Source organism: Myotis lucifugus, unplaced genomic scaffold, assembly GCF_000147115.1.
Source record: "Myotis lucifugus unplaced genomic scaffold, Myoluc2.0 scaffold_31, whole genome shotgun sequence".
Taxonomy (NCBI): Eukaryota; Metazoa; Chordata; class Mammalia; order Chiroptera; family Vespertilionidae; genus Myotis; species Myotis lucifugus.
The window spans coordinates 3,007,600-3,034,688 of NW_005871079.1; the positions used below are offsets into that span (position 1 = coordinate 3,007,600).

The 27,089-nt window shown below is 39.7% G+C and overlaps 1 protein-coding gene across 1 annotated transcript; it reads left to right on the plus strand.

Moving 5' to 3' along the window:
* On the plus strand, positions 1–27,089 carry LOC102434370 (F-box only protein 31-like). The gene is made up of 2 exons (XM_006086852.3): positions 1–1,696; positions 26,959–27,089. Exons 1-2 carry the CDS (start codon positions 1–3, stop codon positions 27,087–27,089), a joined length of 1,827 nt encoding a protein of 608 aa, XP_006086914.1.

The following is a 27,089-nucleotide window of genomic DNA, read 5'->3' on the forward strand; positions in this document are numbered from 1 at the left end:
ATGCGATGGTGGCTGTTACTCAGGCTGGAGGAGCGCGCTTGCCTCTGCAGTGTAGGCCCTCCGTGGGGATGCCGCTGTCGCCAGCAGCAACCGGGCCCAGCCGAGAAGGCGGTGGCCAACAGCGAGCGGGACCCGGACCCGGAAGAGGAGCACGTCGAGGCGGACGCGGAGGTGCTCTTCGGTGCTGGGAGTGGCGGCATCCTGAGTCCCGCGCGAACCCGGCGCTGCTCGCTGCTGCAGGACCTGCCTCCGGAGCTGCTGGTGGAGATCTTCGCCTCGCTCCCCGGCACCGACCTGCCCAGCCTGGCCCAGGCCTGCACCAAGTTCCGTCGCATCCTGCGCACCGACAGCATCTGGAGGCGGCGCTGCCGGGAGGAGTTTGGCGTTGGTGAAAACTTGCAGAACCTGAAGATCATGGGTGTGTCTTGTCAGGAAGTCTATGCGAAGCTGCTCCACCCATACAGACACATTTTGGGACTGTGGCAGCCAGATATCCGGCCCTTTGGAGGGCTGCTGAATGTAGTGGTGGACGGCTTGTGCATTATTGGCTGGAGGTACCTGCCTCCCCATTACCCCCGGGTGGATGACCCAATGCAAATCAAGCCCGCGTTCAGAATTCACCTGACGGAGAGGAAATCGGCCGCGGTGGAGTGCATGTTCAGCCACAGAGGGCCCCAGAGCGGCCACATCCAGATGCTGAAGGATGAGTTCTCCACCAAGTGCAACCAGCCGGACCACCAAAGGATGTCTGGCGGGAGACTAGAGGAATTCCGAGCGTGGCTGAGAGAAGAATGCGGGCGGACGCCGGAGGACATTTCCCAGGAGGACTGGGAGGAATTAGTCCTGATGAAGTTCATCTATAGTCAGTATGACAACTGCCTGACCTACCGCCGCATTTACCTCCCGCCCAGCCACCCAGACGACCTCATCAGGCCAGGCCTCTTCAAAGGCAACTACGATGTCCACGGCCTAGAGATTGTCATGCTCAGCTTCCATGGGAAGCATGCCAGGGCCACGAAGATCACGGGTGACCCCAACATCCCTGCCGGGCAGCAGACGATAGAGATCAGCCTCATGCACCGCATCCAGCTGCCTGTTGTCCAGAACCTCGGCAACTTCAACAAGCTCTCCCGCATCGTCCTGGAGGTTCATGAGCAGGTGAGCCTGGAGCAGCAGCAGCAAGAAGACAGGCCTGGGGACAGCGAGGGCCATGGCTGGCAGAGCCCTGCCCAGCCCAATGTCGGGCCACCCCCTGAGGTCAGGGAGTCCGGGGCTGCAGCCTTGGAGGAACAGCCTGTCCGGTTTGTTCTGCTTGTGGGCATGAGCTCATGTGACAAGGACTACCCCCGAACCTGCAGGATGTGTTTCTATGGCCTGGGCCTCGTTGCCCACCATGGCTTTATCAACCCCCAGCGCATCCCTGGAGTCTTCATCCTGTTCGATGAGGACCACTTCGGGTTCATCTGGCTGGAGCTGAAATCCTTCAACCTGTACAGCAGAGTCCAGAACACCTTCCAGAATGCGGAGGCACCATCCCCACAGGCCTTTGAGGAGATGCTCCAGAACATTCAAAGCAGCAGCCGCCGCTCGCACCCACTGATGATGCTGGCCTCAATCGCTCTATGCCATCAGCGAGTGCGAGCAGGGTGGCACTGTCAGCACATGGGAACGGCGGCATGGCAGGAGCAGGACCGTGGTGGGAGGGGCCGGGCGGGGGCTTGGAGGATGGGCCAAGACCTGCCCTTGTTCCCACCATAGCCTCATAGCCCACAGTTCCTTTCAAGGTGCACAAATTCATGCACTTGGCTCCTAGTACCTCAATAAAGCTGTTATTTTAAAAAAACTGATTCAAGTTCAGCTGTTAACCCAGCCTTATACAATAACTTCAATTTAAAGTTGAGGAAATTTTGGATATTAACTCATCAGATGTATCATTGGTGAATGTGTTCTCTCATTCAGTTGGTTGTCTTTTCATTTTGTTGATGGCTTCCTTTGCTGTGCAAAAACTTTTTAGTTTGATGTAGTCACATTTGTTTATTTTTTCCTTTGTTTCCCTTTCAGAAAAAAAAATACTAAAAGACATGTCTGAGATTTTACTACCTATGTTTTCTTCTAGGATTTTTATGGTTTCATGACTTACATTTAAGTCTTTTATCTATTTTGAGTTTATTCTTATATATGGTGTAAGTTGGTGGTCTATTTTCATTTTTTTACATGTATCTGTCCATTATTCCCATTTATTGAATAGACTGTCTTTCCCCATTGTATGTTCTTGCCTCCTTTGTCAAATATTAATTGACCATATAGCTGTGGTTTTATCTCTGTGCTCTTTATTCTGTTCCATTGATCTATATGTCTGTTTTTATGCCAGTACCATGCTGTTTTGATTACTATGTCTTATAGTATAGTTTTATATAAGGTAGTGTGATTCCTCCAACTTTGTTCTTCTTCCTCAAGATTGCTGTGGCTATCCAAAATTTAAAAAGAACCTATACAACTCAACTCCAAAAGCACACAAATAATTCAATTAAAAAATGAGCAAAGGACCTAAACAGACACTTTTACAAAGAGGACATACAGAAGGCCAGTAGACATGAAAAAAAATGCTCAACATCACTATCATCAGAGAGATGGCAAATTAAAACCACAATGAGATATCATCTCACACTGTTAAAATGGCTACCAATAAATCAATAAATAACAGGAGTTGGTAATGATGTGAAAAAAAAGAGAATCCTCATGCACTTTTGGCAGGAATGCAGATTGGTACAGCCACTATCGAAAACCATATGGAGGTTGCTCAAAAAATTAAAAATTGTATTGCCTATGACAGAGATTCCACTTCTGGGTAATCAAAGAAACCCAAAACACTAATTTAAAAGGATATATACACCCCTATGTTTTGTTTTGTTTGTTTTTTTTTGTTTTGTTTTGTTTTGTTTGCAGCATTATTTACAATAGCCAAGCCAAGGAAGCAACCCAAGTGCCCATCAATAGATGAGTAAATAAAAAAGCTGTGGTAAAGATATACAATGGAATATTAGTTGGACATAAAGAATGAAATCTTATCATTTGCAACAGCATGTATGGACTTAGATGTCCATTATGTTAAGTGAAATAAAGTACAAAAAATTCAGATACCACATGATTTCATTTATATGTGGAATCTAAAGAACAATCTAAATAAACAAAATTAAAACAGACTTCATAGACAAAGAATAGATTGATATTTGCCAGAGAGGAGGAGAATTGGGGGTCTGGGTGAAAAAGGTGAAGGGATTGAGAAATAAAAATTGATAGTTATGAAATAGTCATGGAATGTATAGTACAGCATAGGGAATATAGGTAATAATGTAATAACTGTGTTTAGTGCTGGTTGGGCACTGTAAATACCAGGGGGAACACTTTGTAGAGTATATTATTGTCTAACCACTACGCTGTACACCTGAAACTAAAAATAATAATGTAAATTGTAATTTAAACAGTCTTAGAAATTAATTTAAAAAATTTAAAAATAAAATTGAGAAAGTTGAAGGCCAGGTAGATAGATTATTTTGCCCTGGTAAATGCAGTAAGTTTAAACAGAATCAATATGAAACTTTAGTTCTATGAAGTCCTGGTGCCAAAAACTTGACACTGGATCATGCTGGATAGTTGGTTAAATCAATACCATATATTAAATGGTTTACGCAAGGTGTTTGCAATAGTAAAAGATGTAATTATAAATAAAGGATCAAATATTAGGAAAGCAAATATAAATTTTCTACAAGTATAAAAACCCTACTACCTATAATTGTTTTCAGAATGCTACTGACTTCTCCCTATACTGTCGTTGCTAAGGCATAGCATTCTATATAAAGAAATAACTAAATTATGAAAAACATGACTTATCTATATTGCCAAATGTCTTGAATATAAAACTAAATCTACTACAGCCCATTCTATAATTCATTACTACATCTCATGGTTGATAGTGATTACAATTAGCATTTACCGGTCACTTCAAGTTCAGATCTAGGTATAGTGCTAAGTACTTAAGAGGTATTTGCAAACCATTTTAAAGATGATGAGACTGAGAAAATGCACGCAGCTCACCAAGTCTGTAAGTTCTGAGTTACAATCCTTCCTTTTTCCTGAATAAATCCTTTTTGGTGATGGAAAAAAAAAAAGGTGATGAGACAGGCCACTCAATGTTAAGAATTTGTACAAGACAACATAGATAGTAATGGGCAAGGGCAGATTCAGAGGCCTTTGTTGTGGTCCACTAAGTTACATTTCATCTATGTCCTGAGTTAAGCAGTAGTTACTGGTAAATGTTTAGCAGCAGACACCTCTGGAAAGGCAGAGATTTTTAAAAAACACCAAAAACCCACAAAACCTGCATTGTAGTTTTAGTTGATTCTGTGCTATAAATATCCCATCCAAGGTACCAATTCAGGTCAGTGAAAGAGGTGCTGGGAAGAGATGTGCAATTGCACACCTCTATATAGTATTTCAACCATGCAGGTATAATAGACATAAATAACTTAAAACACATTAGTAATAGTAAAATGTAGCAAAAATAATTAAGGAATTATGAGTTTTTAGCATTTAATACCTTTGTTTTTAATATGTTATTTTGTAAGTTGCTTAAATTTATTTTTTTTGATTAAATTTACTGGGGTGACATTCATTGCTTAATAAAATTGTATAGGTTAAAGTGTACAATTCTATGATACATCATCTGTATATTACACTAGAGGCCCAATGCACAAAATTCGTGCATGGGTAGGAATCCTACTCCTGGCCAGCGATCACGGCCGATCTGTGGGGCGACTGGCGGGGTAATTGGGGTCCCATGCTCGCACCCGCCTTGGCCAGCCTGGCACTGTCCGCTTGCCAGCCCCATCCCCTGCCCCTACCGCCAGTCGCCTCCCTCCATGGGACAACCGGTGGGGCAATCAAGGGGCCCCCACTGGCACCTGCCTTGGCCGGCCTGGGGCCTTCGGGATGGGGGCAGCTCCTGGGTTGAGCATCTGCCCCCTGGTGGTTGCTGCGTGTCATAGTGACCAGTCATTCAGCTGTTTAGTCAATTTGCATATTAGGCTTTTAATATATGGGATTGTATGCCCACCATCCAAAGCCAAATCTTCTGTCACCATACTCTTGACCCCATCTACTCTTTACAACTCCCATTCCCATAATTTTTTCCTTCTAGTAAATACCCTACTGTTGTCTGTGAGTTTTTGTTTGTTTGTTTTTTATTAATTTATTGCTTTCAGTTTTGTACCCCATATATGAGTGAAATCATATGGTTCTTGACTTTGATTTATTTTGCTTAGCATGATATTCTCAAGATCCACCCATGTTGTTGCAAATGGCAGTATTTTATGTTTTCGTATGTCTGAGTATTATTCCATTATACATATACTAGAGGCCCAGTGCATGAATTCGTGCATGGGTGGGGTCCCTCGGCGTGGCCTGCGGGGATCGGTCGACACTGGCAGTTCAATGCCGCCTGCCCCTCCCGCTCATCCCAGCACCGCTGTGCCTGCCACAGGGCTCACAAGCAGGCACCTGTCCCGAGGGGGCCTGGGGGAGGAGCAGGGATGCGAAAGGCCTTCCAGGTTGGTGGTGGGACACCCTTGCTGGCCTGGGATCCAGATCCACCCTGCTGACGTTTAAGTTGGTTGTTGGGAGCCACCTGGAGGCTGCTTTTATATCCCATCTTCCTTGAGGAGCGTCTAGGGAGGGGAAGTGGTCGCGGTGCCCGAGACCAACTTCCAGGAGGCAGGCAGCGCTATCGGGATAGTGCCAGTGGTGCTGGTCCATAGGTGCCTGGCCCAGTCTCTGGAGATTGGACCTGCAGGACTACTGAGGGAGTGAGTGGCTGCCACTGGGCTGGTGGGCCACTGGGACAGGCCAGTCAGCTGAGCAGCATTCCCTCAATGGGAGCACACTGACCACCAGGGGGCAGCTCCTGCATTGAGCGTCTGGCCACTGGTGGTCAGTGCACATCATAGCCACCAGTCAACCAGTTGTTTGGTTGCTTAGGTTTTTTTTTTAATATATTTTATTGATTTTTTACAGAGAGGAAGGGAGAGGGATAGAGAGTTAGAAACATTGATGAGAGAGAAATATCTATCAGCTGCCTCCTGCACACAGCCCACTGGGTATGTGCCCGCAACCAAGGTACATGCCCTTGACCGGAACCGAACCTGGGACCCTTGGGTCTGCAGGCCAATGCTCCATCCACTAAGATAAACTGGTTAGGGAGGTGCATATATATATATATATATATATATATATATATATATATATATATAATTAGATAGCCAGTGCATGTAATGGCAACTCCTGCATTGAGCTTCTGCCCCCTGGTGGTCAGTGCATGACATAGCTACTGGTTGGGAGGTGGGGGTGGCCTGGGGGAGGTCAATGGGGGGGAAAAGGAGACTCATGTAATACCTTAAACAATAAAGAATTTATATTAAAATAAATAAATAAAAATAAAAAATAATAGTTCCATGAAGAGTATTATTAGAAAGTACTAGAAGGTTTTGTATTTAAGATACTGTATGCATTAATATCAATTAAAGGGTGAAATTTGATTCACTCAAAGTTAAATATGACCTCTAATCCATGGAAAGTTTAGCAGTGACAATAAACAAAAGATGATCTCTGGTTGAAGACTCTGCTAAGAATACTTCTCTTTCTGACACAGAATTAAAAACAAGGTCATTGATTCTGTTCCATAAACATCCTTCCCTATTATGGATGGCTTCTCCATTTTTGCCTTGAGTTGTTTTCATTCATGCTAGCACTTATCACTCATCCATCTGTACTTTCTGTAGAATATCTTATTTTACTATTGAATAGTTCAAGATAAATGACTGCTTTACTGGAAAGTAAATAAGACTCTTGAATGTTTCTTATATTGAAAGAATATTATAGTGTTCAAAACTACTAAAGGTAACTAACATTGCACTATTAGAAAAGAACATTAACTATAGCTCCAATTTTCTATTAATACTATTAAACACTTCCATAAATATTATATATTTCAAGGCTATCATGCAAGACCAATAAAGTGCCTGATGCTATTGCCATACTCAACAGTTGGAAAGTTTAAAAGTATAATTTTAATTTACTATGTAATCTACAAGTCTGTTTCTGCAAGGAAAGAACTTGTAAGGAAATTGATTTGGTTTAAGTCATATGAATGCATGCTTCCAAAATATTACATCCTCCATCACCAGAGGGGTATTCAAGTATAACTTGGCTACACATTAATTCTATAGTTGATGGGATTTAGGCATCAGATAAGTAGGAAACAAGGGATAAAGAAGGAGTCTCTTACCTGTTTGAGAACTGGAACTGCCTCCCCTTCTCCCGATTTCATACCATGAAACAGTTTAATCATTCAGTACTTGTCTCTTATAATAAAGAGCTTGATATAGTGGAAAAGTCAGAGGACTAGCAATGGGAATACCTGAGTTGTCCCAACTACTATTAGAAACGCTGTGATGCTGACATATTAGGCTCTATACCAAGCGAGGACTAATCTTGTGATCTCTAAGTTTGCTAGGAGATCGAAAAGTACATGATTATAATAGCGACTCTCAATCTCAATTACCTCCAAGATATAAGATGGGTTATACTTTTTCAACTCTACTCTCACCTCTTACTATCAAAACACACATACAGAAGTGTTCCCTGTGTGAACTTCATTTGCTGAATTTTGGGTAGAAGGTAAAAATCTGTGTTTATTGATTTCATGCACTAGCCTATTTGAGTACTAGCACCACCCTCCTGGAAAAGGTTGCCAAGAAAAGCTTAAAACCAGTATGGCCTGCTAATTCGTTTTCCAAAGTATTAGAAATGTAGTTGCAAGGATAATGCTTTGTGGATTGTGCTATCCATCTTTTCTATTTTGCTGATGTCACACTGAGGTGTCAATTAAAGATGATATGTGCAAATCATTTAAAGCCCTAAAGAGAAAAAGGAAAAGGTTACAAAATATAAGGTCATGCCCAGGCAATTAAGGAAGCAATAAATGGAAATTATAAATGACAGCCAAACCAAGCCTATAATAGTATGAGCTTTAAATCTCAGAAACTCTTTATTTAGGTGGGCTGCCTGTGTACTGGCCTTCATTCAGAACAAGTCATAAATTAAGCAATGTCTTTTAGAAATACAAGCAACAGATTATTTGTGAGTTTCATGCTATATCATTTTGGTGTTGATAAAATTTATTAGCCTGGAAGTATCATTTCCAAAAATATTTTCTTACTAAAAAAGTAAGACACTGCTATTTATAGATTTTTTCAAGAATACAAGATATAAGGTAAATGTAAATGCATACTTTTTAAATAGACAATTATGTACTCATATATTACACTGCAAATTTTTGAACTATATATTATTAACTAGACACCCAGGGCACGGATTTGTGCACATTGAAAGGAAATTAATTAGAAGAAATATTTTAGAGGCTGGGGAGGGACTGTGGGAGGTTGGCTCCAGGGCGTGTCCTGCTCGTCTTGCCCAGTCCCGATCTGCCGGACCCCAGCATCTGCCCCCTGGTGGTCAGTGCACATAATAGCAACTGGTCGAAAGGTCAAATGAACGGTTGGACACTTAGCATATTAGGCTTTTATTTCATAGAATGCTAAAACTCAGCACAAATATATACTTAAAGGAATAATACCAATATAAAGTCATGTTACTTCAAAGAGTGCCCTTGTCTAACTTTCAAAAAAATCTCAAATATTTTAATGTTTACTTATTAAATTCTCTCTCTCCTGATATGAAAAAGAGACATGGGTGAGAAGTATCAGGTGAGCTATTTTCAGAAGAGAGAGAAAAATCAGAATGTAGATGATCATTCAAACACTGCTGAGTTTTACATTATCAGGAGCTTAATGTAGTTTTTACCAAAGTAGAACCAGATGATCCTGACAATGTCATGATTTCATGTTAATGACTTTCTTGCTAGACCTCTCATTTTCTGCACAAAACACAGTGTGACATCTGGAGGGGTTGGGAGCATTACAGCAGCATAGAAATTGCTATTGCCTGTTAACAGTGGTGGGTAGTGGTGGTGACCTGTAAATCTTGAAAAGGGAAAGCAATTTGTCCTCATTGCAGTTTGTCAAGCAAGTCGGACCTCCAGCAGGTATCATCTATGGGGAATAAGGTAGGACATAATTTAATAGTGGATCTGTTTAAGGCTCTGTGCTTTTGGGGGAGTTTTAAGTGTGCTAGAACTTTTTTCTTCTGCCTGGAGCACGCTCTCTATCGTTCCTCACAGGCCATCATTCTGATCCCAACTTCTGCATCACTTCTGATAACTCCTCTGACACCCTAGCCTAGGCTGACTGCTCTTCCTCCTAAAGGCTCTTCCCTGCCATCTTGCTTATAACACTCCATTTTATTACAAGTCTATTTTTTCATTTTCCAAGACGGCATGGGCTCCGTCTATGTATCTCCTGTGCTTGGTAAAATTCCTGGTGTATGGTAGTCATGGTGCAAATATTTCTCACTACCTCCTCCCCAGCCCCAAATGGATAGCTGAGAATTCATGTTTGTTAGGACATGTAGGGTGTTATCAGTTGCTGCTCTCCTACAAATAGTGAGGGCTGCTATCTTGGAAAAGAAGGAGGATTACTATTAATGTAACCTGATTTTAAATTTCAGGTCTGGAACTAGGCAAACACAGGTGATGACAATAATAATATATAGTTATATGCAAATTATGATTTACAAAAAAACATTTATAAATACTGAGGCACTCAAACATGCACACATATTGATCAGAGACCATTTAAGTGAGGAAGATGAGAGGTGGTGGGCGAGTCTCCTGCCTGCAGCCAACAGTTGAGTGTACCTGGGTCAGGTAACTTCCTTCCATGACTGTTTAAATATTTGTTATAGCTCAGGTTTAAAAAGACGCAAAGGGACTAGTTGAGATGAATTAAATTTATAATGTGGGATAAAATATGCCCAATATAATAAACTTTTAAATTAAGTATAAAAATGATTACAGCACCAAAATTGAATTATATGATTTGATTGTGGTGTTAACTTCATTTCTTTCTTCCTATAATCTTGGGGGAAATTTGGTTATAAAGAAGATCATTGAGGATCGTTGGAGAAGGCAATGATTAATCCTAAGTAATTTTTTTAAAAAAGTACTTGTGAAACAGCATGAAGAGAGTTCTACTTATATGATTGTTTGTATTGCCTTCAGGGAGGATTGCTGTGGTTGGCTTTTGGTTAGGTTCTGGAGTCGTGAGTTGCTGACTTTATTACTGACATTCAATTTTATAAACCACCTTGAACCTGAGAGGACAGTCAGGAATTGACTTCCATCCTATGTTAGAAATGAAAAATGCTGAGCAATTTTTGTTGGCCTCTAATGTAAAATCTACACGAAATGATTTCCCAAATAACTTAAAATGTTTTCAAAAAGAAACTTAAATTTTTTTTTTCTCAGAAAAATTCTGCCCATCAGAATCACTAGGTGTAGCCATTCAACATCAATGGAAAGAGGTTAGACTGGGCCTTGGCAAAGAGTCTCTAAATTCGCTTTAAGAAATTTGAGACTTCCATCTGGCTATTATACACTAGAAAGAAGTATGATTTTGTTCTTTTTGTTTTGCTTTTAACCCCACTGAGTGTGTGAAGGTGGCTCAGATGCTTCAGGGTGTTTCAGTCACTTCCAGCCTTGAATGTCTTCCCTGGGATGAAGGAAGTCTGGAGGGCCTGATTGTAACCTCAGGTGCATGATAAGGCAGCGGTGTGCAGTGGGGATCAGGAAAAGCAGGATCAGTCTGCTTCTGCCACTTCCTATTTGGGTCACTTTGGATAAGTCCACCTTTCTGAGCTTCATTTTCTCCCTTTGCATAATGGGTTTAAAAACGGTTGCTCTTATGCACGGATGAAATGTCAGGTGTATTAAGTTCTTCAGATGTTGCAAGCAGGATACACATTTAAGGCTGATTATTGTCATTATTATAATGAAAAATTAGAAAACTGGCATAGAAACAGAAGAGAAAAATATCAAGGAGGGGGAACACAATGAGCGTGAGGAAAGTGGTAAACTTGAGAAAGGACTGAATGGAAATGTCAAAGTCTTCAACATGAGGGTGGCTCACACCTTGGCCTACTTCAGATCCACAGTTGCTTGGATAGTGACCAGTGGCATTCACCATATTGAAATGTGGGAACAAAGTGTGGAGGATTTCCAGGCTCCTAGAGTCACTATCTGAAGCTCTGAATCATGGCAGGCCCAGCAATATGGCTTAAGAACAGGAAAAAGACAAAACAAAACAAAAACAGATGTGCTTCTGTCAAATATACCAAAATTCCCTCTCTTGGCACAATTGAAGGTGTAAGATTTTTGAGTCAGATCTGGTTGAATAATCCTGAACACATTATATAATCTTATTGAGTATCAATTTACTCAATTTTAAAGTGAATCTAACATCCATATTTTACAAAACGGATGGGGGATAAAATGGCACATGTAGCTCTTAGCACAGTATTAGCCCAGCAAATACTCTCAGTTTTGTGTTTATTCCCTGTCACAAAGGCCCACTGTTATTCTCACGACCTCTCCTGCTTGTGCTGTTATCACTTCACCCTTCTGGTAAGATTCATTGTAGACTACTGAATCTTACTCCTGTTCCTCTCTTTCTGGTGGGTCTTTCATGAATAGATCTTCCAAATAGCTCAACGCTGCTAAAACTTAAATTCCCTTTTTACTAGTCAATAGGAGGCCTCAGAGAGCCAATGAAACTTTCAACCTTATATTTGCAAAATACCACTTCCCCAGAAATTTTGAAACTCCAATTTAAAGACTCATAAAGAAACTCTCTATGTACCCATACCTTCCCAGACACAAAATCCAAGTTTTGATTTCCTCTGAAATCGTTGCCTAAAAGTAAACTCTGGGCTTCTCCTCCCAAAGTTCTTTCAAAGTACAACCTGCTATTTTAGTGGAAGCATTTTCCCAATCAAGAATGTCTAGCTTATTCCCCAGTAAAATGTTTCACTCTTTCACAGCCAAGTATTGCAAAGTGAAAAATCAATTGTGTTAACATTGATCTTTCGTCTTCATCTATTAAGATCTTTAATCGTTTAGTCCTGTCTGCTGAAGACGGAATTATTGAATAACAATAACCTGTAAACATATACATAACGCTGGGAGACGATGATAGACAAAGAAATGATGATCTATACCTATTAGAGAGAAATTTCAGGATAGAGGGATCAATTTCTTAATATAGCACTCTGGAAGTTGTGATTTACAATGAGATGATGGACCATTAATTTATCCAATGTGACTTTCATCACCAGAGAATGGCCAGCACTATCACTGCAGAGGAACAAAAGCCATACACCTGCATCTCACAGGCCGCATACCCATTAACTGTTAAACTTTTTTTTATGATGCTTTACAGAATCAGCATCATGTACTTCTTCATTCCCTTGATCATCAATATATTTGTTCATTTAATAATTATTTATTGCCCTGGCCAGTGTACCTCAGTGGTTAGAGTGTCAGCCTGTGGCCTGAAGGGTCACAGGTTCAATTCCCTCTTGGTCAAGGGCACATACCTTGGTTGCAGGCTGGATCCCCAGCCCTGGTCAGGGTGCATGCAGGAGGCAACCAATTGATGTGTCTCACATTGATGTTTTTCTCTCTCTCCCCCAGTCCTCCGTCCTCCCCTCCACTCTCTCTAAAAAAAATAAAAATCCTCGGGTGAGGATAAAAAAACAATAATATTTTTTTTAGGTATCTGTGTGCAAATTCTCCAAGAGATAGTACTGTCCCTATATATAGGAAGGGGACCCTTTCCTAGTATGTGAAGGGATAAGGAGTCTGTGGGGCCAAGGAAAAGTGCCTCCCATTCTAGACCATAGTCTGGGTATCCAGAAGTCTGAATTTCTGTCCAAACAATCCTTTCAAACCCATATACTCACGTTGTCCTTCTCAGGGCCTGCAAGGGCAACAATGTGTCTATCTTTAGGCCTGAAGGGTGGCCAAGACAGAGCTGTTGGGAGGGGTAGTTACTGTGAAAAAGCTTAGATGGGAATTTTGGGGTCTCCACAGTCCTCACACATGCAGGCAAGGTGATGAAGGACAAAGACGAAGTGGAAAGGGACGGGAAAGAGACCGCAATAAAAAGCCTCCATTTGTATACCTTTCCCACATCCTGTCAACAGTAGGAATAGGCCTGGTAAGACATGCCACTGATGCGAAGGTGGGTAAAATACATTTTCTATGTTAATTTATTATAAGAGGAATCTTATATCTTGATATTGTTGGAAGAATGTGATATATAAGTGAGCCAAAAATGGCCTCTATATTGGTCCTATCTTATTTATTGCTTCTAAGCAGCAGAGACCTGTTAGCTCAAAAGCCTGCTGGAGCCAAACTCAAATTTTTACAGATCCAACTATTTTAAATATAGCCTCAGAAAACAGATGTTTAGCCACCTGCCTGCTTTGCATACCCCTGGAAACTGAACCCAACAGATGACAGCCACAGATAAAACCCTCTCCCATTAAAAAAAAATAAAAGAAAGAAAGGGAAAAAGAAACCCAACTGCTATTTAGAGCTCTCTTAATCCAGAGGTTCTCCAATGGACAACTAGTGACATCACCTCGACAGGTGGTTCTCCTCTCCCATCTCCCCCTCTCACAGCAACGGCTTTCCCTCTCCTCCCCTCTGGATGGTGGCCCCAATGCTGTGTCCTCTAGGCCAGTGGTTCCCAACCTTTATTGGCCATGCCCCACCTAAGCATGTGTAAAATCCTGATGTCCTCCCCACCTGTGACATATAAATTCTTATTCAAAAAGTGAACTCCTATTCATGTGGAGAAAGCCTAAAAGGCCACTAACTTGGTCTAAACAAGCTTCCAAAGAACATGGCATTTATGAAAGAGAAAAATAAAGAACAAAAGGACAGTTGAAATACTGAGGAAGAAATCACTAAGAAATTCTTAAAAAATAATAATAATATGAAGTGATATGAAAAAATAGCAAATAAAGTTTCAAAACATATAGTAGAGAACTGAAATGCATAAACATGTCACAATATATATTTATAGTAGAGGCCCGGTGCATGAAAATTCATGCACTGGAGGGGGGAAGGGGGGTCCCTCAGCCCGGTCTGTCCCCTCTCACAGTCCGGGAGCCCTCAGGGGTGGGAGGTGACCCGGCGATCAAGGGAAGGCGATGCCCCATCACACCTCTGCTGCTGCCACTGCCGGCAGCGCAAGCCTCAGCCGGCCCTGGTTACCTGAGCCTCGGGCAGCCCTGGGCGGCTGGGGGGCTGCGGGGACTGAGGGACTCCGGAGGCAGGTGCGTGGAGTGGCCATGCCCACCTGGGGGCAGGCCTGGCTTTACCATGTGCCTGCGGCTCTAGCAGGGCTGAGGGGACTGGGTGGATTTTACACATCACATCTCAAAGATTGTGGCTGTGGGCGCCACCATGTTTGAGGGCGGGGAAGTTAATTAGCATATTCCCTCCTTATTGGCTGTGGGTGCTGCCATCTTTGCGACAGTGTGAGGGTCAATTAGCATATTCCCTCTTTATTAGATACGATACTGTATATGAGGCCCCTAGAACCATAAGAAATGCCAAAAATTCACTGTTAATACTTCATTCTCGAGTTGCCCCCCCTTAAAGATAAATTGCTCTTCTACCATAGGGCGTGTGCCCCAAGCTGGGAACTACTGCTCTAGACTCTCCTGCTGTGAGGGACTTCCCTGCATTCAAACCTGTCAGTGTGGATTAAGTAAAGCTTGTATATGCTACTGCTACCTCATGGTCATATCATCTTCCTTCATCAGTCAAAGTTCTCAGACTCATTTCTTTCAAGAAAAAAACTTTATTTCCCAGCTGGTGTTGCTCAGTGAGCATTGACCTATGAGCCAGGAAATCACAGTTTAATTCCCAGTCAGGGCACATGCCTGGGTTGCAGGCTTGATCCCCAATAGGAGGCTTGCAGGAGGCAACCAATTGTATTTCTCTTTCTCTTTCTCCCTTTCTCTCTCTGAAATCTATTACAAAAATATTTTTTTAAAAGTTTTTTTCTTTAATATAGAACAGTGGTTGACAAACTATGATCCAATCTGGCCCACTGCTAGTTTTGTATGAAATTCAATCCAAGAATTGTTTTTATGTTTTAAATGGTTGAAAAGTATTAAAATAAGAATATTTTGTGACCTGTGAAAACCATATAAAATTTAAATTTCAATGTTTGTAAATATGTAAAGTTTTATTAGGAAACAGCCACACTCATTTATTTACATGACTGTCTATGACTGCTTTCATGCTTTAATGGCAGAGTTGAGCAGTTGTGAGAGAGACAATATGTCCTGCAAAGTCGAAAGTATTTTACCTTGCCCTCTGCAGAAAAAGTTTCACTGAACTCTGAAATAAAGGAAGGTGGTTTGTGGGTCACTATTTTTCAACTGACACATGTAATTTCTATAATGTGTGTAATTTCTGCACATTTTTTGTAAATTTTATTAAAAGATATAAAATGCCATCTCAAAGATTTAAAGGAAAAGTGGTATGTACAGTCTTCAATTTAATCAAAACCTTTAAATCTTTCTTAAGGTCTGCCTTAAGAATGTCTAAAAAAAAGCCTTGACAAAAATCATAGTGATCTGCCAATAATTTCACCATCTGCCAGACACAATTCAACACAGAGCAAAAGAACATGCTGCAAATCTGCAATGTATAATTCATAATGTCTCACATAAAGTAAGAAAAAATATTAGACATGTGAGAAGCAAGAAAATGGGATGCATATTCAAAAGAATACAATTGCCAACAGGAGACTACAGATGAATCAAGTGTTGAAATTAATGGAAAAAAACCATTATATTAACCATTATTAATATGTTAAATGGTCCAGTAATTAAGATGTAAATGTTGGAATAATTTAAGCAGGGAAATAAAACCTTTATGAAAGAAGCATATGATAATTCTAGAATTGAAAATTACAATATGTGAAATAAAGAATTCATTAGCAGGTTCTAGTCACAGAAAATACAGCAGAATAATTGATTGTGAGTTCAAGAAAGCAGAATATAATTTATGCAATTTAAAGTATAGAGTGAAAAAATAACAAAAATTAAAATTGAAAAAGGAGCCTGTGACATGGAAGAAAATATCAAATTTTCTAACATACAAGGAATTGGAGTACCAGAGAGTAGAGAGAGAATGTGTACAAGAAATGTTTGAAGAAACAATGGCTCAATTTTTTTCTACAATAGGAGAAAGATAACAGTGCAGAGATACCCAAGTTCCAGCAAACCCTAAGTGAGGTATAAAAAGAAGCTTATACCCAGGCATATCATAGTCAAACTAATAATAAAGAGAGAATTTTTTAAAAGGTGGAAACATTAAAAGCAATAAGAAGAAATAAATACCCATTCTATTGAGGAGAAAATCATTAAAATGACAGCTGATATTTCATCAGAAAAAAAAATTGGAACACAGAGACAATGCAATGTCATAATTATAATACTGAAAGAAAAAGAGGTAAACCTAGAATTCTATACGGAGTGAAAATATGCTTCAATAATAAAGATGAAATAAAGATATTTTCAATAACTGTGAAAAGTTGAGAACAATATGGTAATAATTCCTAGAGTAATTTATTAAAATTAATAAAAATATACAGCTATAATATTATAGAGGTAAAAAAGAATATTAAAAAGATTTTGATTAATTCAAAAATGAGGCAGGAAAGTACATATGCAAAAAAGAATAACAGAAATAAATAGCAACCTTAGCAATAAACCAAATGCTCTTTTAACTACACCCTCCAATTAAATGACAGAAATTATAATACTAGATGAAAAAGAAACTCAAATATGTGTTGCTCTTTATAACAGAGGACTAAATGTACCATGCAAATTCTAATGAGAAAGAAGATGTAACTATATTAGTATGAAACAAAGTAGACTTCAGATGATAAGTATTACTGAAGATGTATTTCCTGGTGCAAAGAAGGATAATTTATCAAGAAGAAATAACAATCTTAACTGTGTATAACCAATAAGTAGTTTCAAAGTATATAAAGCAAAAATTGAAAAAACTAAAATAAGTAGATCTATCTAAAATCATAATTAGAGATTTCAGTGCTTCTTTTTCATAATCAAAATGAAAATAAAACAAAACATGAGAACCACATACAATGTAAACAAAAAAGAGTATTAACTAAATTGACCAACTTCACATTTACATAACAACACCCCCCCCAAAACTAAAGTGTATATTATTTTAATGTGCACATGGAACTTTTTAAATCAAAATAGACCATGTTGTATCATTAAAAAGCCTCAATAAATTCAAAGTGGTTGTACTCATGTACAGTAATACTCTGATAATAAATTTTCACTAGTATTCAATAAAGAAAACTTTAACAATCTCCAAATCTTTGGAAACTAACAATATACCAATAAATAACTTATAAATAAAAAAAAACGCATAATGAATATTAGAAAATACTTTTAACTAAACATTAATAAAAACACAGCATATCAAATTATGGTAGATACATTTAAAACACTGCTGAGGAAAATATAGACTTTAAATGAATATATCACAAAAGAGGATATATTTAAAATCAGTAAACATAGCATTCACCTCAAAAGAGCAAAGTAAAACCAAAATTGCAAAAGGAAAAAAATATATATATTTGTTTTTTTCCAGCATTATTGTGACATAATTGACATGATGATGTAGGTTGCCTTATCATTTCATTGATCATTTCTTTTTCTGTGTAGAAGCTTTTTAGTTGATACAATCCCATTTATTTATTTTTTCTTATTGCCAGAAAGGGCCACCATCTCAGCTCTGCAGATGGGCAAAACTGCTGGCACCTCTGCAAGTAGAAATATGGTTTGCCAATCTTAGCACTGGTTGTTGTCAGCTCCATCCTACTTCTGCGCCTCAATTTGATCTTCAATAGTCAAGCCCCCCAGATTGTCCCTGTGATCCATCCCTGTCAGGTCCAACCCAAGATAGTTTCCTGGGAAGTGTCCTGCAATCCTGGGGAAGCTGGATGTCCACCATGGCCTCTCTTTTTCCTACTGAAGATTCCTTAGGCCTGGGCGTGCCACCTCAGAGCAGCACTGTGCTGGCCTGAGGATGGGTGATGCAATCAGAGTGCAGCTATTCCCCTTTCCCTTCCAATGTGATCTTTCTTGGCATCGTAGTCTAAAAGGGTGCTTTGTCCTCACCTCTGTGCTCTGGCATTTTCACTATGGTGCCATGTCTATGAGTAGTTGCTAGTCGGTCTTCTTGTGAGGAGGAGTGAAACTGGGAACAAGCTAGGTTGCCATCTTGACGATGTCATTACACCATAAAATATTAAGGAGACCCCTCCCCCCAAAAAAAGGAAAGCTAATGAGCAATAAGTAAAATAGAGTCAACTTGATTTTTGAAAAAGATGAATAAAATTTATAAATGCCTATCAAGACTAATCAAAGAAATATGAGAGAAAGCACTATTTGACAATAGCAGAAGTGAAAAAAGTATCCATCCACAGATGAATGGATAAAGAAAATGTAGTTTATATATACAAAAGAATACTATTCAGCCATAAACAAAGAAGAAAATCCTGTCATTTGTGACAATATGCAAGAACATTTAGGGCAAGTGAAATAAGTCAGACAGAGAAAGACAAATAATGTATGAACTCATATGTAGAATCTAAAAATGTTGAACTTAAAGAAACAGTAGTGTGGTGGTTGCCAGGAGCTGGGGTTGCTGACAGTTAATAATATTGAATTATATGCTTAAAATTTGCTAAGAGGGTAGAACTTATTTGTGTGTTCTTATACACAAATAATAATAATAATAATAATAATAATCATAATATTATAATAGCAGCAGGAAACTTCAGAAGATGATATTTTATGGCTTTCATGATGGTGGTGGTTTCATGGTTACATTCTTATACCCTAAAACTCTTGGAGTTGTAAACATTCAGTATGTTCAGCTTTTTATATGTCAATCATACCTCAATAAGTTGGTTAAAAAAATATTATATTCACCAAAATCCTCTGTTATCACATTCATAACACAACCCTAACCAGGCTTCCATCATTACTATGTGAGAAATAAATTTCTCCATTGAACTAACATAATTGAACATCTAACTTGGCAGATCCTATATTCAGGTGGCAACCTTCTCAGAATAATTTGAAAATTCTATCTCAGTATCTGAAGCCTCTCTAAGTAAACAAATTGTTGCTGGTAGAAATGTACTTTGGGTGCAAATAATGTCATTTGTTAAGAATGACACTTTAAAATGTCATCACTCATATCTAAATGTCATTTCGTTACATTCTTTAGGAATAAAAAGCAGGTATACTTGCATTGTCAATGGTTTTCTAAGTATTCTTTCCTTAGAGTGAAAGCAGGCTGGTGTCCTTCCTCAGAGATTCCAGATAGTCATTCAGTCACTTGCTCCTCGAAGTGGGACCTGAGAACCAGTATCACCAGCGTTGGCATAGTGCAGTGGCTTGTTAGTTAGGCAGAATCTCTGGCTCAGCGACCGAATGAGTCAGATTCTGATTTTAACATCTCCAGGTAATTAATGTGCCCAGTAATTTCGAAAAGTATTGATTTAGCTTACTGTAGATAGGAGAAATTGTGAGAGGAGAAATGTCAGCAAGGAGAAGGAAACCCAGCTTCCTGAATATTCTCAGTTGCCAAGGACTATTTAAAACCTTTAACAACATTTACACCTTCTTTATTCCAATTGTACTTTACAAGACCTAGCCCCGATTCACTCTTTAGGAATCTTGGAATAAGTTCTTAACTGTTCAACTTTTTTTTAACCTTATTCCACTTTTGGATTTAAAATCATCTAATCTTTACTCTGCCTGTCTAGAAATGGGAATTGTGTACAAGAGGGTTGTATTTGACTTATTTTGAAAATGTTTAGAGACTTCGAGAAAATAAAAATTAATGGATTCAAGAACAAATACAATATTTCCATATGCTGTGAATTAAGTATAACAATGACAAACATAAATAATGTTATTTCAGAGATGAAGTTAGAAATGAAGGAAAACTATAGCAGTGGAAGATCAATAGAATCTACATTTTTAAAAATGCAAATAATGAGATAAGTTTTTAAGTAAAAAGTAAATCTCAGAAAAAAAGTATTTAAAAAAAGAAAATAATATGTTAATAATATCTAAAGGGGTTTTCAAAAAGGAAAAAGAAAAAGGATTACATATATACTAACTAATGAGGAGAAGATAATGAAATCCACAAAGACTTTGAAATGACTAGGCTATTGACCTGCTTTCTAAAATCATCTTTAACAAAAGAAAAAAAAAAGTACAGCATAGGTAGGAGGTTGAAGCAATTAGCATCTAATGAAGACCTTATTAAACACAAGGAAGATATGGTCATTTTAGAAATCAACAATTTTGTTTGCCACCATAGAATCCAGAATGTTGAAAAATTAAAAGAAGTATTGATTTGTGTGCCATATTTTCAGTGAACTTGCTTCCCAATGATGAACGCAGCTTTGTTTATTTTCACAGGTAACTGAAGACTATAAAAGAGAAAAGCTATGAGCAAACAAGACTGTGTTTTCTTAAAAGGAGAATAGCCATCATCTCAACTCTTAGTAAATTTACAGAGAGGAAGGGAGAGGGATAGAGAGTTAGAAACATCGATGAGAGAGAAACATCGATCAGCTGCCTCCTGCACATCCCCTACCGGGAATGTGCCCGCAACCCAGGTACATGCCCTTGACCGGAATCGAACCTGGGACCTTTCAGTCCACAGGCCGACGCTCTATCCACTGAGCCAAACCGGTTTCGGCAAGACTGTGTTTTCTTAAAAGGAGAATAGCCATCATCTCAACTCTTAGTAAAATAAATCCTAAGATAAATATTGGAAGACATCTAGAGGATAAATGAATTATGAAAAGCAAGCAGTATAATTTTACAAAGAAAAAAATCATGCCAGGCAAATTTAATTGCTTTTTTTTTTCCTTGTGGATCAAGTTCTGAGATTAATAGATGAAAGCAGCAATAGATGTGGTATATCTTGATTTCAGCAAGGCAAAAGGATGGCGTATCTTATAAAATTTTACTCAAAGAATTAGTTCAAATTAGCTTGGATCTGAACACTTTACATAGAGTAAAAATTGGTTGAAGTATCACATAAAAGGGCTCATAATAAAGGACAGTTTTCCTAGGAGGGCACAGGTATCTAGAGAACTGCTACAAGGGTTAGTGGTAGGTCCAGTTCTTTTAAACAAGCTCATTAATGATGCGAAGAGGAAGTAAACAGCATGCTAATTAAATTCATAGACAGGGATAGGCTGAGAAATACTGCATATTTTCCCCAAACTGGAAAGCAATAATGAGCCCAAGGAAGTTTGATATGTGGTCAAAATTTTATTTTGATTTATCCAACTTGAAAAAGTCATTGGGGAAAAATCCAAGGCCAAATGGCAAGATGCCCTCCAAAGTTGCTATTCAAGAAGCAACCAAAATATCATTTGAGTCAAGATATCGTCAAGATATCTAGCTGTTTTAGAAATGCATGATTTTCATTAGTCTTAGAGTCAAAAGCAAGACTTCATATTTATTATATCACTGGTCTTTTAGAATACAGAATTTTGTTTTAGGCATCTCATTTCCAGGAAGAGGTTAAGAAAAATTAAAGGTGGTCCAGGACACAATAACAGAAATATTGACAAAGCATTAGCAATGGAGAAACCCCACTATGATGGTTTACTTAACATGTTATCTCTATGGGAAGTTTGCTTCATTCGTTGATCAAACTCCATTTCTTTTAATTGACTAATTTTATGTCTAGCACCATCCTTAAAGAAAATGTTGGAAGATTAATGAATAAAGATGTTTGCCAGCTACTACTTGCTATAGCAAAATATACTGGAAGTAACTTAATGCCCCAATCGCTCGGTGCCGTCAGTGGGTGCAAGCAGTGGCTGCCGGCCTCAATTGCCCCTGAGGGCTTCTCCACCTTCTCCTGCTCCTGAGGGGCGATTGGGGATGCAGCCACCGCTTGTACCCACTGACAGTGCCAACCCCGCACACACCTGCTGCTGGCACCGGCCCCAATTGCTCCACTCTGTCAGTGGGTGTGAGCAGGGCCGGCACCGTCAGCATGTGGGAATGGCGTCAGCAGAATCAGGGCTACTGGCAGACAGAGGACCGGAGGCTGCAGCAGGAGGGGCCGGGCAGGGGTGCAGAGGATGGGCAGAGACCTGCCCCTGTGCCCACCGCAGCCTCATGGGCAACAGTTCCTTTCAAAGGTGCAAGAATTAGTGCACTGGGCCCCTAGTCTACACTAATAAAAGAGAAAAATGGTAATTAGCGTACGACCCCTACCCTTCCCATTGGCTAATCAGCATATCCTTATGCAAATCAACTGCCAACAAAGATGGCAGCTAATTTGCATACGCCCAATGATGCGAGGCGAAAGGGGAAGGACTGCAGAATGCTGATCGGCAACCCAGGCCGCAGGCAAGAGCTAGGGAGTGGGCAAAGGCCGCCTTTCCCCACACCCCAGCCGGTGATCGCCATTGGAAAGCCGGGCAGCAAACCCGACCCTGGGGCTGGGGTTGCCAGCTGGCCTGTGCCGAGCAATGGTGGTGATCAGAGGCGTGAGGGCTGGGGCGCAGGCCATGGCGATCGTAGGACGGGAGGGGCCAGGCGCAGGCCAGGCGGCAACCCCGGACCCCACTGGGGCTAGGGTTGCCGGCTGGCCTGCGCCCAGGATCCCCATGGCATCGGAGGGCGGAGGGCCCGGGCGCAGGCCAGGCGGCAACCCTGGACCCCACTGGGGCCGGGGTTGCCGGCTGGCCTGCTCGGAGCGATCCCCATAGGATCTGAGCCTGACCAGGGGCTGCATCTAGGGATTGGGCGTGCCCTCTGCCACCTGGGAGCAGGCCTAAGCCAGCAGGTCGTTATCTCCCGAGGGGTCCCAGACTGGGAGAGGGCACAGGCTGGGCTGGGGGACCCCCCTGCCCCCCCCCCCCCACAGTGCGCAAATTTTTGTGCACCGGGCCTCTAGTCTCTATATATATAAAAGGCTAAGTGGCTATTTGACTGCCTGACCGGCTGGTAGGTATGACGTGCATTAACCACCAGGGAGCAGACGCTCAACGCAGGAGCTGCTGATCTGTGGTGATTTGGCAGCGGCAGTTCTCCAGTGACGCACCCCGGAACCAGAGAGGAGGGAGCCAAATTCTAGGTGTGTCACCCGAGAACCACCCCCTCGCAATCCGGGACCCCTTGGGGGATGTCAGAGAGCCAGTTTCAGCCCGATCCCCGCAGGCCAGGCTGAGGGACCCCACCTGCCAGATGGACCTTGTTCACTCTGCAGACGGCCTTCAAGCTGCGGTGCTGCCCCAGGTGTGCCCAGCCTGGGAGGGACTGTGGGTCCAGCCAGTCTCACCCAGTCTCACCCCGCCAGCTACCTTCTAATTAATTTCCTTTCAATGTGCATGAATCCATGCATCAGGGCACTAGGATGCATATACAAGCTGATAAATTAGAGCTTTGAAATATCATTAGAAATTCTGAGATTCTCTCTACTCAAAACACTCCCCCCCCCCCCCCGCCCAAATAAATAGCAACGTTTCCATTCATTGCCCTTAGGATGGTTAAGTATTTCTGAGGATAAAGAGTTTTATAACCAAACTTATTGGTATATTTTTTCTTAATGTTATAAGTTACCAAGATTGATTTTTTAAAGTACATTTGGAGGTTTTGTTCACTGTATTCCAACCCAAACATTAGCTTTAAATGTAAGTCAAATTCTTTGTTGATAGAAGCGATGCTTACCTAACCTATTTTGCTATTTCATACAATTTGATTTATCTTAAAAGTCAGATATTGTCTATGATTCATACAAAGGCATTGTATTTAAAATGTGCAGAATACATTGCATGCAGCAAAATTAACGATTCGAATCTGGAGATCAAAACTCCTTTGTGCTTCTATGATCCTTTCTTTATCAAGCTACACAAAACAGTGCTGCTAACCTGCTAAACAGTGTGGGGATGCGCACCTTGTTTTACCAAAGAGGATCTTGATCTTTCCTCCAGTTTGTCCACATCTCTTATAAGAATGTCAGCAGGAACTTTACTGTTTCTAGACTAATGGCATAGGAAATAGAAATATTACAACTGCTACTCTGCATGTGGTAATCATTTTGAAAAACTGCAGTTTAGATACTTACATTGAGCATTCATAGCACTCTATACTGTATTAAACAATAAGAATATCTTTAGGGTTGTATTAACTTTTCAATAAAAAGCACAGTGAAAATAAAGAACATGGTTTGATTTATTTTATACTAATAGGTGTTGAATATATGAAGCAGATGTTGGTTCTCATACTTAACATATTATATTTAACAGAATTGGCTTCAACTATCCCAAAGCTGTTTATTCTTTTTCTAGACGTCTCCAGATTTTTGACATGTCACTATTGCAATCAGGACTCACCCACTGATTTCATTCAATTAACAGGCAGCAGCTGAAGGCACTTGTTTAGTTCCTCAAATTCTGTGATCAGATAGTTTTAGGAAACTTCTAATGTTCTCTTGCCCTAATTGCTCCAGGAAGGCCACTAATAGTACGTGTTTATTAGCTTCTTTGATGTGTTATCATAGAAATTATTCATCTAGGCCTACAAAGCCTTTTTCTTTTATATTTCTGATTACCCAATTTATATACATAGACTTTATAATAAATTGATTTGGATGCTGGCAATGGTTGATACAAACCATGAATAATTTGATGATACAGTTAAAACATCTTAATTCCATTTTCAAAAAGTCTACTCATTTAAATACAAAGTAAGGTTAATATAATCCTAGGACTTATTGTAATGAAAATTTAAAATGAGTTGTTTATTCAAAGTTGTTTATAACTTCAGAAAAGTAAGTTTTTAAAAAGTAATAGTACTTAACACTAAAAAATTAAATTCAATTTTTCTAATTAAAAAAATAGAATTATGTATAAGTGAATGAAGAAAAGTAAAACCATTCATATTTATTGAGCCAAATGATGTGAGTATATCTAATAAAATTTTATTTTACATACTAGTGACTAAAGGTTAGGACAAATATAAATATTACTTTCAGCTTCCATTAATGAATAATTATAAATAAAAATTTTATAATATAAATAAAAATGCTGCCATTCAACATAATAAATATATATAATCACACAAGAATATGTATTACTGGAATTCCAAAATTATGTTCAATAACTTATTCCAATGAACACAAGGTTTCTTTCTTAAAACAGAGAGCATTTCCTAGAATGTATTTCCAACATGATGTTTTATATAGATAAGTTGTGGAATGCATAAATACTTAAATAGCCTACTATTTCCTAAACACTTCTCATGTTTTTTATGTAGAGAGTAATACCATAGTTTGATCAAATTTAGTATTTCTATTTAACACCATCTTTTGTTTAGTGTCAATTTGTGAGTTAAACCTTTACTGTATATATGACCAATTTTAATAAAATGATTTTCTTATTTTGAAGCAAAGTTTCTTTAATACAATGCCCTCTTAGGGTACATAGAATTAAGTTACCATAATTGACAGATATGTATAAACTAGATTTAAGGCCTTGAAATAGTATAATATTCATCATCATCACAATTATTATTACCACCTTCAATGTTTTTATTAATGTTTACTGAGTACTTATTATCGTCTAGAAATTGTCATTACTATTTACGATGCTTTAATTCATGTAATTCCACAATAACTTTTAAATCAATTGCTGTGATTGTCTTCAATGATAATATTGATAAGCAAATATGGTAAATAAATTATCACTTATTATCAATGATATGGTCACTTGGAGAATAATTTGTGAACTAAGACCTCAGAAAAGCCCATACTATTAATCACTTGGATACCCAGACCTGTAATCTGACCATCTACACTACTTCTAAACAAATGTACTAAATTAAATTATCACTATGGAACATTCAATAATAAATTAATGGGTATTAGAGAAGCATAACCAAGCTCTATCTGCTTTGCATCACTACTTACATGTCAGTTATAATCAGAAAAAGTCAAGACATTAACGTATGAAGGAATTTGTACACACACAATCCTTCACTAAATCACATATCCAAAAATTAAAAAGACTAAAGGCAAAATTAGTAATTAAATAAACAAGTTATTTAGGTTTAAAATCATAGCAATGATTACATTATCTGAATTTTTTGATAAAGTTATTTATCTAATGAAATAATTTCATTTTAAAATGATACTTATAATTCTCTATCATAATATTTAAATAATTATACATTGTCAGTCCACAGATAGTGTTTTCCTACCTTATAAATTATGCATTTATTATAAATCTATTTAACATCATCATTAGAAATCAGTTTAATATATATATCTATATCTAAGTGACTGTTACGGTGGAAAGACTGGAATGACCGGTCGCTATGATGCGCACTGACCACCAGCAGGCAGACGTTCAATGCAGGAGCTGCCCCCTGGTGGTCAGTGCACTCTCACAGCGGGGGTGCAGGTCAGCCAGAAGCTGGGCTCAAGGCTGGTGAGCGCAGCTGCCACAGCAGGAGCCTCTCCCAACTCCGCAGCAGCACTACCAAGCAGCGGCAGCAGGCACAGCAGACTGGGATGAGCACGAGTGGTGCAGCGCCCGGCCCTGATTCGGGCTTCTCCCTGGCTGCCTGCCACTTGGCGCACTGCTACCTTATACATCCCCTGAGGAATCCCAGACTGTGAGCGGGATATCTGACTGCTGGCTTAGGCCTGATCCTGGTGCCGTTCTCTGTAGAAGGCAGTCATTCTGAACAACTCAGTGACTCAGGGAAGTACAGGGAACTCAGGGTGAGCCTGCCTCCGTGCTTGACTCACCCACTTGATGGTGTTTGCAGGACAGACTGTGGTGGCCCAGCCCATGCACGTGCAGCAGCTGCTGAAGCTCAAGCAGCAGGCCGTGCAGAAGCAGAAGGCCATCCTGCCACAAGCGGCAGTTGGACATTTCCCAAGGGGTCCCGGACTGTGA

Excerpts from the sequence above, each read along its gene's own strand:
- LOC102434370 (XM_006086852.3), top strand. The coding sequence starts at position 1 with ATGCGATGGTGGCTGTTACTCAGGCTGGAGGAGCGCGCTTGCCTCTGC. Across the intron at positions 1,697-26,958 it reads ATGGCAGGAGCAGGACCGTG|GACAGACTGTGGTGGCCCAG; the intron begins GTGGGAGGGGCC and ends TGGTGTTTGCAG.